Below are 14,487 nucleotides of genomic sequence, written 5' to 3' on the forward strand. Positions count from 1 at the left end.
AAGGAGGCAATGGCAAACCACTTCTGAAAAACCTTCTCAAGAAAACTACTGTTCAGTCAGTTTCTGAGAACAGGTCACAACTTAACAAAAGGAAAATAAAATCCTTATAGTGGCTTTCCAAATCTAAATTATACAAATGTTTCAGATCTGCAGATCTTCGTGTGTCAGGGAGGAGAACAGTCACAAACTGCTTTCCTCTTTTGCTATTCAACAAGATCATTCTCTGCCCTTCACAGAAATTAGTAGAGGCACTGGAATAAAAAGCCAGCACAAAATCTTTACAAGGTGGTAGAGAGAGAATGTTCATAGAGCATTACCCCAATTCTTCTAATCATATCTTATATCCAAGTGATATATTTTCATTGGGTTTTTTTTCATTGAATCAATTTCAAAATAAGCTGTAAGTGTGGGAAATTTCAATGTGCAGAAATAATTCTTGGAATTTACATTTCCACTGATTCATTTCTCTGCCTCAAATGAAAAGTTCTGGCCTCGAATTTCACCTCTGGTTTATCTGATTTTTCCAAATATTGAACCATATTTTGGAGGGAGTTGCCTCTGAGTAATTGCCCAGAGCAACTCTATCTTCCTCCAAAGACTTCTGAGCCAATGCAATAAACTGCCATCATTGCCTTCTCTTAGGAATGTGCAAAATACAGGGTTCTATTTCTCTTCTCCTCCCTCCTCAATCACCAAGCAGGCTTGTTTCTCCTCTTGAAGGTCATTATGATCCACTATCCAATGAGAAAGACAGGGAGGGCAAACATCATTGTCATTGTTTTTATGTCTATACTAATGGCACATTATTATTATTATTATACAGAATTTTCTATCAGTCACTCTAGGAGACTTATCCAGTAAAAAGCAGGATAAAATATTTCAAATTAATAAACTGAATGAATTACTTAATGCAAGAACCAAATTACAATTTGGAAAAGCTATAAAAGAACCTCAGAAACTGTGTACATTCAGCCTACCAACTGGATGCCAGTTTTTCTAGGCAGCAAAGATTTTGAGACTCCTATTACCAAGACATCCCCAAGACATCCCCATTTCTGACCTGTGGGAGGGCAATGTTGAGCTGACGTTGAAGTGACTCCTTCTCATGACCCAATTCACGTAGGCGGAGTTGGGAGGTAGCCAAACTTTCCTGGGTGTCACGCAAAGTCTCCAGTAGCCGTTCTCGCTCATTCAACATGTTGACCATGAGTTGCTCGAAATTGGCATCATCGGCCCCATAGGCCGAACCACGGCGGTTGTCCTCATTAATGGTTGGCATCACTTCGCACATCATCATGCCAAGTAAAGTGGGGAGGGATGCCCTGAGGGCTCCTCTAGAAGGAACAGAAGAGTACCTCTAGATTCTGAAAAAGAAAAGAAAAAATATCAAATATTACCTGGGAAAATGAGAATCTGTAGGAAAAGAATCAAACCAGAATGTTGATTTCAGATAGCCATTGATGGAGTGATAGTTTAAGATAAGAATATTTACTTTGCACAATGAGAGTCCCAAGTTTAATTGCAGACTATTTGATTAAAAGGACTGACTGAATAGAAACTAGTGGAAGAAGCCATTCCTTAAAACGATGGGCTATTATCATCATTTGGGACAATTACATTGACCAAGTTGAGCTACAGTATAAGAATTGTAAGTGGACTTCTCCAAATGGTATAGGCTACAATTTCCAGCATTCCTCACTATTGGTCAAGCTAATGAGAACTGTTGGAAGTTAAAACTGAACAAAATCAAATAGGCCATATGATTTCCTCCCTGGTTTACAAAAAGAACTTCTCAGCACCTCTTGAAGAGAAGATTCAATGATTTTCCCAAATAATTCACAGTTAACATGAGAATTGTTTTGGATTTGTTGATAATATGATAATAAAGGCAGATGGGCCTTTCTGTCCAATCTGTATTTAGAAGAAATGCCTTAAATTCAGATCATTTCTTGACAGTATTAGGATAGTCTGAGCTAATGCAGGAAGCAGAATCCCAAAGCGGTAAGAAGACACTCAGAGGATATTTTAGAGAACAGGAAAAAGGGTTAAGGACCCTTAAAAAAGGATGGCTTGAAGCCTGTTGCCAAAACACACCATAGCTTCAGGCATTTGACGTGGCAAGATAAATTGAACTCAGACAGCAATAAATTCTAGTTTGGAAGTATAGCTGGTGGGGCGGGGGGAGATGGAAAAGCAGCTTACAGACACAGGGCCTGGAATCAGCAGACAAGACAACACACATATTCTGCTAATTTATTACAAATGGAAATAATGGGATCATGGATGTTACCACAGTCAGTGCTGCACTTTTGTCACCACTTCCCAAGTGAAAATATCGGTCCCCCTTCAACACTGAGCGAAGAAGAACATTAGTGTTCTCCAACACTAATGGAAAAGAAGAATGGAAAGATAAGAGAGCCTGAAATAATTGACTTTGTGAGCAGATGGAGAGAGGCAGAAAATCACGTGGCAGGCATGAAGTTCAGCCGGTTGGGGAACTAGAGATGCCAGAAACCAGTCCAGCCTCACCCCCGCCTTGATTTCCAACCCCATTTCAGGGCAAGTCATCTTTCCATCCTGTGTGATGGCTTTGAACAGCAACTCTTATCACTACTAACTATTGGCTATAATACCTTGATTGGGGAAGTGTCCTAGAGCCAATTCTATCTCAATTCTGTATGCCACAAATTAATCAATTTCCAGCCACTCCTTCACTTCTAGAAGTATATAGACCAGTAGCCATATATCTCTAAATTCATAACTTAGTTCAGCAAAGTAAGGTTAAAACAAACAACAAACCAAACACTCCCTCCTTATCTATTGCAACAGGTGGATTGCTTAGGATTCATATGTCTTTTTAATATTCAAAACATGATGTGTATTTTATAATAGTAATAATTATGCCTTTCTATAGGATAAAAGCTTAGAAAGGCAAATAAGATGGTCAAGGAACTGAATATTTTTGTTTAGCATATCACAGAGTTGTAAATTTTGTACTGAGTAAGAAATATTGTGCAAGATGCTTACTTATTATCCATCAAATTAGTTTTATTCTGTACTTAATCTTAAATTTATTCTAATATACTGGATTCTGCAAAACATTGCAACAAGCACTCCACATTATTTGGATTGGAGGACTGATACTTCTTAGTTAGTAAGAAAGAACCAGAAATATGTCTTTTTTTTATAAAATTCAGCTGGTTTTTTTAAAGGATTGCTATTATTTGGTGATTTATGTGCTACATATCTCATTTGTTTTTTTTTTTCCTATTCAGTTTTTACCATTTTACATGTTACTATTTATTTATTTAAAATATTTACTCCCTATCAGATTTTTAGGCTTTGTATATTTAAAATTAAAAAATTAAAATGCAACACGTTATAAATAGAACAACAGTCAAAAATAATTCAATTATGCCATCATAAGCTCTCAAATTCTAAGGTGAACAAAAATATTAACCTAAGCCTGAAAACGTAAAACTGTATCAGCTATTGTAGAAAGTAAAGGTAAAAATGGCTGTGTTCATACAACTCATAGAACCATAAAATCACTGAGCACAATTTAATCAACATGTGCAGCAAATTCAACCAACCCATCTAGTTAATTTATGACTCTATGTACCATGTAAATTCAAACTTATCAAAATCTGACAAGTTAATTGTGGGTAGTGTCTACTGTGTGAACATACCTATAAGTAAATAGTAGAAACAAGGAATGTGGAAAAAGGAATGACTGAAAATTACAAGGGTCTCCATGTGGTCTCTGGTGCAATATTTTTATTACAGACGGAACAGACACCTATGAGAGTATAGGGAAGTTTCCAGGAACAGTGTAGCATATTGTTGATTCAGAAGTTTGTACAATTTAATCCTGTGCCAATTATTTGGATAGAAAGCTGCCAATCCTGTTCTGTGTGTTAGTACCAGGCACATAGATCAAATATGCACAGAAGGTAGAACAGGATTTACTTGTAGGTCTTTGGATGATATGCAGTAGATCAGCAAAGTTTTTGACTTATCAGCAGTTTAACAAAAGCAAGTAAAATGGAAAATTAAACAACATACACTGAAATCTGCAAAGTGTAGTTTTATGCTAATCCTATATTACTAAAGATACTAAAAGTACTACTTAATTATTTTTGGAATTCTACTAAAGATTAGAGGAGTCTTGTGTTCAAATCCCACTGTCTATATAATTTAGATGTAGTTTCTATTCACACACAAAAGTACTAAAATGGAATACAAGTAGTCCTTGACTTACAGTTATAATTGAGCATGGCATTATGATTGTAAATTGTGGCAGTCATTAAGCACGTCACAATATGATTTTAACTATTTTTGTGCTGGTTTATTATTAAGCAAACATTGAAATAGTTAAACAAATCTATTTTATTCAATAGGAGTTTTTTTGCTGGAAACTGTAAACAATGGAAAACAGCAAAAAGCAGCAAAAATCATGATTATGTGTTGGCCTATATACGAGCCATTTGCCAAGCACTCAAAATACAATCATATGACTATGATTGTAGGGGAGCAGTATACGGCCATCAAAATTTCAGAACTACCTTTTTGGGACGCATTATAACTTTGAATTGTTGACTAGTTGCTAAGCAAGGACTATCTGTAAACCTTACTATGCCTTTTATTTCCCTCCTGCTATCTAATGTTTAGTCAGTCTTTAATCAATGGATTTTATAGTAAAATGTAGAAACCAAAAAGAAGTTATTAAGCATAAAATATGTCTACTTCTGATCATAATGAATTATACCAACAAATATTCCAACACAATTCTCTCTCTCTCTCTCTCTCTCTCACACACACACACACACACACACACACACACACACACACACGATGGCCTCCAAAAGTTTATTGGCCATTTGGGGGACTGAAATCTAACTCCTCTGGAAAAAAGTAGGTTGAGGTAGAGTGTTAGGACAATTGTCTTATCATAAACTTTAATATTCTTATTTTCCTTTACCACAGTTCCTTATAATATAGGAAGTGGGTTTAGAATCAGCCTGCACATAACTATTAAATCAAAGAAACTTCAATTATTGGGCGGGTCAGAGATATTATTAACAAGTCATAGCTATGTTTTCCAAGCCCAATGTTTGCAGTCATACAAAATGCTTAGCCATATATGAATTCAGTCAAGGAGAAGGATGAAAGGACTAACTCTCATCTGTTACATCTCTCTAAACTATTTCCTCTGCCCCACAAGAAATTCCTTTTATTTCTGCCCTGTATCTTCTCTTCAAGGAGGTGATGCTTATATCCTACAAAAGGAAGGAGACACATCATAAAATAGAACAGACTATTCAATTACTAACATATTCTAAATGCAATCTAAAAAGAATTGGTATAATTTAAATAAACATACAAGGCATCTTGACACCAACGGAAAGACAAAGTCAGTTGAGGAAAGTATCCAAGTCCTAGTAATGGCAGCTTCAAAGATTTTATTTTCGTGCAAATCTTCCCATGTACAACCAGGTTGGGACCAACAATCCTTGAAAAGGTAAGCGTCTTCTGTGAATTAGGACAGATAGCCTCTTGTTATCAGTATCCTCCTTTTCCTTTTATTTATGTGATCATTGGCACTCTGGATAGGGAACCTAATTCATTGTAAGCATGGCACTTCTTCTAAAGAAAGATAGCTATCTCTGTTGATGCTGAATTGAGTCTTTGTCTTACAATACCTCCCATTTTGTCAGTTCACACATTTTCTCCAGCACCATTTCTACGATATTCCTGCTTCTTCACCTTCTGTCAAGCTAAGCTCTAGGCCTGGAACATATTCAGGCCCTTCCCAAAACCTGTGTCTTCCAGAAAACATACCTGAACTAATGTAGAAACTACATCTTCATATCTTTTCCTTTTGTTTTGTTTGCTTCCATGAAGAGCTTTTGATTCAAATATTACTTTAACTGGACCAGCTAGGTAATTTCAGGCCAAGCCCCACAGCCTTAGTTAGACAGAAAGATATGAGTGCACTGCATCACAGGATATATTTTTGTGATCTTTTTTGCAAAGACACGAGAGTATGCATGCACATAAATGCTGACCCCAAGCAGAATATTTTTCTAGAATAATGGAGATAAAAATATTAAGCAGCTATTTCCAAGGGGAATAAAGTAGATCCCGGCTGGATTCACTGAACAGGTTAAACCCTTATCATTGTAGGTAGGACATGATAAAGCAGAATGGGGAGTCAGATAGCTAATGGGAACAGGGGCTCTGGGAAATAAGAGAAGGACACAGCTGTAAATATAAAGCTTTATACATATACACAGAGCTGTAGATATAAACTATAGTGCAATAAACAGAACAAGGATGACTCTGAGGAATAGCGGGTTCATTTATTCCTCCCGCCTTCAGTCAGAGAATGGATGGGGTCACACAGCAAACTAAAACCAGGTTAACAAAACACAACTGTTATGTGTTTTATAAGCTTTCAGTCTCCAAATACTATGGCTGAATGGATGGCCTGGTTCCCACAGCATGCTGAATCATAACCTATGCTACTCAATGTTAGCTTAGACTAGTATATCGTGCAAAGCCAGCTTTAAGGTTTTAAGCAGACCAAAAAAAGAAAAACTCCATATAAAATTAAAAAATAATACAGTGCAATATAATAAATAGTATGGAGCTTAGCAGATCCCGCTGCCCCTCCATTTGCCTCTTTTCAACACATCTTTGTTTAACACACAATAACCTACATTTAATACCCACTCACACCATATACTGTAAGCAAGGTATTCACAATCAACCCCCCCCCCTTCATCTAAAGACCCTTTCTATAAATCATGTTGCTCAGAAATCTACTTCAGGTGAGAGAAAGATGATCTGCCTCTCTTCAAAGCCAGAACTTCTCTCCAGCTGGCCAAAAGAGTTATAAGATTTAGCTCCTGATACTATTCTGGCCAATCAAATGAATTTCAGCACTTTTATTAGGGATCCGATTTTCTTTTGGTGTGATGCATGTTGCTGGAAATAACAAGATTCTTGTTAATCCTTGAAATAACAAGATTCTATTTTATGATCTTCCAAACCTGCCTGAAAAAAAAATGCAGGGAGAACTAAGAAGGGAATGCACTTGTTTTAGTTAAGGATACTTTGGCTATTCAAACCCAGTTCCTCCTATAAATCATAACTACTGAAGCCAAGTTCAGAGGAAACCAAGAACAAACCCCATCAAAAGAGAAGCGGAAAGCAGTAAAAATCAAAAGTGAGTCTCATTGGCTGTACTTCACCACAAGCCAATGAAAGAGCTCACCAAAGAAATTTTGGGATAGTAAAGCTTTATGGTATCTTGTTGCATACCAAGGCTCATTGCATATAGTCCCCCTTCTTCTCCTCCAACATTAAGAACCCATGTAGCATCTGTAGCAATCTATAAGTGAGACACCTCAGTTGACTACTTCAAATAATCAAACATTGCCCATCAGGACATATTGTAGGGACATTCTATTTTTATTTGGCATATCAGAACATAGATAGATAGATAGATAGATAGATAGATAGATAGATAGATAGATAGATAGATAGACAGAGAGAGAGAGAGATAGATGATAGATAGATAGATAGATAGATAGATAGATAGATAGATGATAGATAGATGATAGATAGATAGATAGATAGATAGATAGATAGATAGATAGATGATAGATAGATAGATAGATAGATAGATAGATAGATAGATAGATAGATAGATAGATAGATACAAAATAAAGATGGATGTGTGTGTGAGGTGTAATAGTGTAAAATAGAGTAATAAGTAATAAGGGACGTGGTGGCTCAGTGGCTAAGAGGCTGAGCTTGTTGATCAGAAAGGTCAGCAGTTTGAATGCCTAGCATTGCATAACGAAGTGAGCTCCTGTTACTTGTCCCAGCTTCTGCCAACCTAGAGTTTGAAAGCATGTAAAAATGCAAATAGAAAAATAGGAACCACCTTTGGTGGGAAGGTAACAGCTTTCCATGTCCCTTCGGCATTTAGTCATGCCAGCCACTTGACCACGGAGACGTCTTCGGACAGCGCTGGCTCTTCGGCTTTGAAACAGAGATGAGCACTGCCCCCTAGATTCGGGAATGACTAGCACATATGTGTGAGGGAAATCTTTACCTTTAGAGTAATAAGAGAGGAAGCTTTGTCTAGTGGTTAAAGCTCCAGGTTAGAACCAAGAGACTCTGAGATCTAATCCCGCTTTAGGCATGAAAGCCAACTAGGTGAGAAGTCAGTCCAACTCACCTGACAGGATGGTTGTTGTGGGGAAAATAGGAGAAAGAGGTATTAGGAATGTTCACTGCTTTGAGTTATTTATAAAAATAATAAAAGTGGGGTTTAAAACAACTAAAAATAGCAACTTTCAATAGAAGAGCATTCTCTTTGTGGCTCAGAGTTGAATTGGGAATTCTTGGTGCTCTCTCAACTCAGTTGGCAAGCTCAAAGAGGACCAAGGACTCCACAATGGGAATGTATGCACAAAACTATAGCAATTGCAACCAATGGGGAAGACCTGGCAAGATGATTCTCATAGTCTCCCTTCTTTAGATTTGCAGACAAGAATAAGTAAAAGAGGATTGCAAAAGTGTATTACAAAAGCTGTGAAAGCCAAATCATTATCAATAGTAAATGTCTGCTACTATGTCAATACATTGAAAAACTTAGAATTATACTTGAAATATGAAAGGGGACATTCAGGGAACCTCTCACTCTTTTTTATTCCAAAAGCAACAAATTTGTAATCTTCATGACTTTATAAGAAAGTGAATATTCAAGAAATAGAGAGAACATGACATCTAATAAAAGTATTCTTGCACAGCATTCATTCACTCAGGAACTGCATCTTCTTGTTTGTCAACCCACCTGAGCAAAATCTAGAGACTTTTTCCTATGGAATTATAAGTGGGGGAAGGGGGGCAATGGTAAAATCAACCCAAACCATGGTAATCTAATATAAAAGCAACATAATATGAGTTTATTGTGAATGAAAAATTTCAATATATTTGAAAGTTAATATACAATTTCATCATAGACACATTTAGCCTATAAAGACACTGCTAGGATTGGGACAGGAATGGAGGTGCTCCAATCTTGTGCAATAATGCTAACTTCCATTTGCCTCCATCAGAACATCTTTGCTGTCACAGTATAGGCTGGATTCATAGCCACATGTGGCAGAACAAAGATAACACCTGTGAAATACAGGAACAATCTTCATATTTATTTGTGAGTTTGGGGAATCATGTCTTGGAGAATGTCAACGAAGTCAAGGGTCATTGCAGAGGTATAAAAACAGAAGAATCCAGGTGGGTCCGGCCAAGAGCACATTTTAGTTCAATATTGTGTGTCAACCAAGGGCTAAGCTAGTGCACTGGAGACGATCAGAAGTAGTACCACAAAGCAATCTTCTTCCATTGTTGGTCTCCAACAGCTATTATTAAAGGTATGTCTCTGGTGCTTTAAGAAGTGGTATAACAGTCTTGAAGATTACTAGTTGTGTTAACCTCCCCCATGAAATTGTCATCTCCTTTAAAAGCCATAACCATAGATGATGGCAATTAACTTCATAGTTTAACTACACTTTTGGTGAAGAAGTAAAACATGAAAACTATTTTATGTAGTTAGAAATAGTATATTTATTATGGGAGAATCTATCCATTGCTGTGATTCTAGACAAATGCAAGAAACAATGTTTGATTTCATTAACCAATTGTTCAGAACCAAATATCATTCAATTACATGAACCTGGAACATATTAATAAGATGTATATCACACTTAATATGAACATACATATGTAAACATGTATATTCCAGGACAAATATGCACAGGAAAAAGCTTTGAACTCCTAATACTGTTTGTATTTTTTAAATATTTTCCAATACCTCTGCTCATACATGTTATAACAGAGGTCTACCTCTACCATTTCATCTCCAACAGTTGGTAAATGGATATGTAAATTTCATTGTTTGCAAGTATGTAAAGGAATAATTCTTCTGTTCAGAGATGCACATTCAAACACTTATGCAATATTATTGTGTTACTCTACAACACTGGTCACTGTTGTACGCAAGTTTGAATCTGTGTATTGTGCCCACAAAATTGAAAAATGCCCCCCCCACTATAATTACATAAACATTTCTATAGGAAGAACTGAAAAACTCCCCTAGAAATATTTATTATCAAAAACCTGTATGAACCCAGTTGCCAATAAGAGGTGGTGCATGAGGTACGCTTATGAGTCTGTCTCAAGTGTCTACACTACATGGTATCTTCATTTGGGTCTTATGGGTTTATCAAAAATAACTATAGAAGGCTGTCAAATCTTTGCCTGCAAAAATAGGAAGCAGACAGCAAATCCATCAACTCCTTCAATAGGCACGCAATGAGGATAGAAAGTGTAACTCCCTGAGACCACAAGATGAGACACTCCAACTTGTATAAAGAATTTTATAAAGAATTTTAGGCTTTGGACAAGAGATTGTGATCTATTGGTTGCAAATAGATATTTTAAGTTTTAATACAGACCCCATAATATTTTGTGCTATCAAAGCATCATACATATTCTTTTTTCTATATATTATGGTACTATAGCCTGATAGATAGCAAGAGGGAGTCTTAGCAGAAGCAGCTCATCCAACAAACACATTGTCTGATTTGTGGATTTCCCAGGCAAACATCTGGGAAATAGGAATGACATCTGAAGAGAATTCAGTGCAGATGTTTGAGAGATGAAAACATGAATAGGCAAAATGAATGAATGAATGAATGAATGACCAAAATATTGATCTGATACAATACATATGGAGAGTCAAAAGATGAAGAGAAAAATGAACTAGTGGGTGGATGTTGTGCTGGAAGCAGAGGCTTTTTTTAAAAGAAAGAAGTAGATGCAGGTATGGATGTGGAATCAAAAGTTGAATTGTGTTCATACATCATACTACACTATAATTAACCATGGTTTATTATATAAGTAATTATTGACTTATATAACACACATCAAGCAACACAGCAAATCATAAACATGGCTTACAAATTACAATGTTTGCATTCATCCAACAGACTAAGGTCAACCAAGCAAATCATATAATTGCTTAATGTGGTGTACATTTCCTGCCATCGGGTAGAAGGCAGGATCATGTAGGGCTACATGTCTTGAATGGATGTAATCTTGGGGAACAAATAGTATTGGTAATTGTGGAGTACTTGGAAAAAAGTTGCTGAAATAGACAGGAATAATGGACCATCATGAAAACATGGGATGTGCTACGAGTGCAATATCACTTGGACTTGGAGATTATATGTGTAAGAAGGTGTAAACTGAAATAGATTGCAGACTCTTTGGCAAAGGACACAGTGGCTGCTAAGGCATAAATGTGGGTGTTGCACTTGAAGCCAAATGGATGTTGGAAAGTAAGGAGATGTTGGCTAAAGTGAGAGACAAAGTATAAGTAGTGGATAAGTATGAGATTGAAACTTGGGTATACCTTTCAGTCTTGGAGGCTTTGGAGGCCCAGATAAGATGACATCAGAAAAGGGGAGTGCTATTGGGGAATGCAGTTGCGGGGTAGAAACCAAAAGTTCTCTATGGAGGTAGGCAAGAGCTTAGGGGTTGACTGCTGAGCAGAACACAGGCAAGGCCGGTGAGAAGATAGTGAACAGCTACTGAAAAAGCCTTCTTTTCTCATGGATTGGACACTACAGGTAGATCTAAGGGGATGTGGAACATGAGAGGCTGCTGTGAAAGATACTTTGGATGAGCCAATGACATGAGGCAAATGGGTGGGATGTATAGCACTTGGGGATGGTGATTCAAAGGGCTGACAGCGGCAGAAGCCCCCTCCCATAGAGGACCTTGTGAAACTGACTGGTTGGGCCCCTGGGTCCAAGCTGGTCAGCATCCGTTTTAGGAACTAGAGGGCCTGCGTAGACAGAGAGCTAAATAGGAAAATGAGGCTGGGTTAGGTGCTAGGGTTTTAGAAGCTTCCAGGAGAAAAGATGTTGGGAGCTGTTTGGGTGGGAGGGGGCACCCAGAAAAGGATAGGAGGAAGTAATAGACAACGTGGCTGGGGGAGAGCAGGTTAAGCAAAAGAGAATAAACAAAAAGCAATCTCATGGGAACAGGCTCAGAAGCCTTGGTGGTTGATTGGACAGAAAAATGAGATGCCCAGAGCCTGCTGGAGAATCCGGATGGCTGTGGGGGAGGGGGGAAGACTATGGATGCTATGGCTTATGGGATCTCCTCTGTATATTGGGGGTCTTCCTGAGGCTCAGTGCAGAGTGCGTGGGAAAGACGCAGGTGCTCTAGGTGCAAAGCAAGAAGGGTGAGAGTGAAGCGGCGCGGGTGGAGAGCAATGGAAGCCGTCGGGAGCCCGGGGATGCGGAAACCAGTGAGACATTGAGCCAAACGAGCTAAGGGAGGGGGGGAGGGAAGCAGAGATGCGGAGCCGGACGATTTCGGATAGCGCTGCTGCGAAAGGGAGAAGAAGCAGAGGTTTCAGCGGCAGGCAGGGAACAGCCGGTACTAGAAGAGGTGAAGCATCCTAAGAAAGGACAGAGAGGACGGAAGCAGCGGGGCGCAGCGCAGGTTTCCAGGGAGGAGATGGGAGCTCCCGGTTCTTACCTGTCTTTGCAGCAGGCGGGGGAGGCGGCGCTGCTTCTGCTGGTGATGGTGCTGATTCAAGAGGGATGCAGGAGACAGCCGGGGGGGAAGCGGGCTGATGCCTAGCCCCTTCTCCCGGCTTTCAGGGATAGATCCCGATTCCCGTCCCCCCGGGAGAATCCACTCCCCAGCTCCGGCATCCCTCCCTCCCGGCCGGCCGGTCGGCCACCGCCTGGCGCCCCCCTCTAGCCCGCCCAAGCAGATCCAGAGAGCAAAAGGAGGAGACAATCCCGCCCCTTTGCCCAATGCAAAGCTACGGTGCCCCTGCCCCTTTAAGAAAGTCCTGACTGACGTGTACTCTGCCCAACGAGCTACCCGCATACTTCGGGGGAGACCCTGAGTTACGACCCACTCGTGGAGATGGGAGGGGAAGCCATACTCCGAGTGGCAAGGAGGCCAAACCAATGGATGGAGGAGCTAGTGGGCGGGAGGGGAACACGAGAAACCAATTGGGGAAGCCTAAGGGCGGGGCTGACTTTTAGGATGATGTCATTCAGTGGTTCTTCAGGAAAAAAAAGGGTGGGGGGGAGAGTAGGAGAAGAAAAATCAGATGCATCGCAGGTAAAACCGGTGAGGGAAGTAACAAAAAAAGCAAGCAGTCTTTGGGTTCTGGCCCAAACAAATATTCCAGCGCTTGTTAACTAATCGAAGGGAATCCGGTGGTGAGATAAAAAGAAAGAGACGTCGACCAGTGTACAAAATGCACCAAATACTTCCATTGGCATAAAAAACACAATTCAGGAAGGGCCTGGCTACTTGCATTACCTGGAAGAACACCTGAACCTGTGAAAATGCAGCAGTTTGGAGAAAGCATCAAGCGCATTACTTTATCCTGAAGATGCACAACTCCACCCCAAAAAGAGGATCGTTTCATGCATGTATTATGAAGAGGGAAGCAGCAATCGAGGAAATGCACCAGTCCATGCGACATCAAGAGAAATTAATCAAGCCGCCCACTATGAAAGAAAATGATGCATCAGTCTGTTTAACCGAGGGGAAGTCCTGTGCATATACCTCAGAGGAGAAGAGGATTATTTGAGAAAAGCATGGATGGAGAGAAGGAACTAGCTCAGGGAACATGTTTTTTCATCTTCTGGAAGAAAATTCATTTAGGAAACTATAGCAATCTTCTCAAGAACAAAACATAAACCTATAGCCCTGGAAGGGAAGGTGTTCTTTGCTGGCACTGTGGATGAAATGTGCTAGCTTAGGGAAACCAGCCCAGAAATGGAAATATGTCAAGAGATGCTGTAGGGGAAAGTGCAAAAATCAATGCATGAAGCCAAAGAACTGCAAATCAATGCAACACAGAAGACAATCCAGAGATGGAGAGGCAGCACATGCATCATTAAAGTCCTTTCCAGATGGTGAGGTGGAGGGGAATAACACATTTTATTTTTGGTGCTATATAAATGCTAGCGCTGAATCAACAGCAGTACAGCACACTACGTTCTCCCCACATAAATGCTTTGGAAGCCCAGAGAGGTTAATTTTCCTGACATTTTCTTTAAAAATGGGACAAATGTGCACTTCCTTCCTTCATTAAATATTTTTAAAGAGACAATGAATGCAAAACAGGCAACAAATGACAGGACAATACTGCAAAAGGACAGGTGTATTATGTTTAATTTTGTCTTTAAAAGGTTTAGTATGTAGTCAGCTTTTTAAATGTAATTGTTTAGTTAAAATTCAGTGGTGCATGACTACAAGCCAATTGGGTACAGTACTTATGCAGCCACAGACCTTGGTGGCATTAGAAGACAGCATGATAATGCAGTAGTGGGTTTAAGGATTGGTGCTACGTGGTTCCCTTTTAAAGGA

At 39.2% G+C, this 14,487-nt stretch overlaps 1 protein-coding gene across 6 annotated transcripts in view; it reads right to left on the reverse strand.

The window, feature by feature from the left end:
- PPFIA3 (PTPRF interacting protein alpha 3) overlaps positions 1-12,890 on the reverse strand; it is a 72,172-nt gene extending 59,282 nt beyond the window's left edge. For 3 of the 6 annotated variants that reach the window (XM_081932502.1, XM_081932500.1, XM_081932499.1), the window contains exons 1-2: positions 12,628-12,888; positions 1,061-1,364 (exon numbers count right to left, since the gene is read on the reverse strand). In XM_081932502.1, the coding sequence (XP_081788628.1) occupies positions 1,061-1,297 (237 nt within the window). In that variant the 5' untranslated portion in view covers positions 1,298-1,364; positions 12,628-12,888. Of the gene's footprint in view, positions 1-1,060; positions 1,365-12,627 lie in introns of all 6 variants that reach the window. The other 3 variants (XM_081932503.1, XM_081932504.1, XM_081932501.1) reach the window with 2 other exon arrangements.
- Between the last annotated feature and the right edge of the window lie 1,597 nt (positions 12,891-14,487).

Source organism: Natrix helvetica, assembly GCF_964273705.1.
Source record: "Natrix helvetica genome assembly, chromosome: Z".
In the NCBI taxonomy this organism is placed as follows: Eukaryota; Metazoa; Chordata; class Lepidosauria; order Squamata; family Natricidae; genus Natrix; species Natrix helvetica.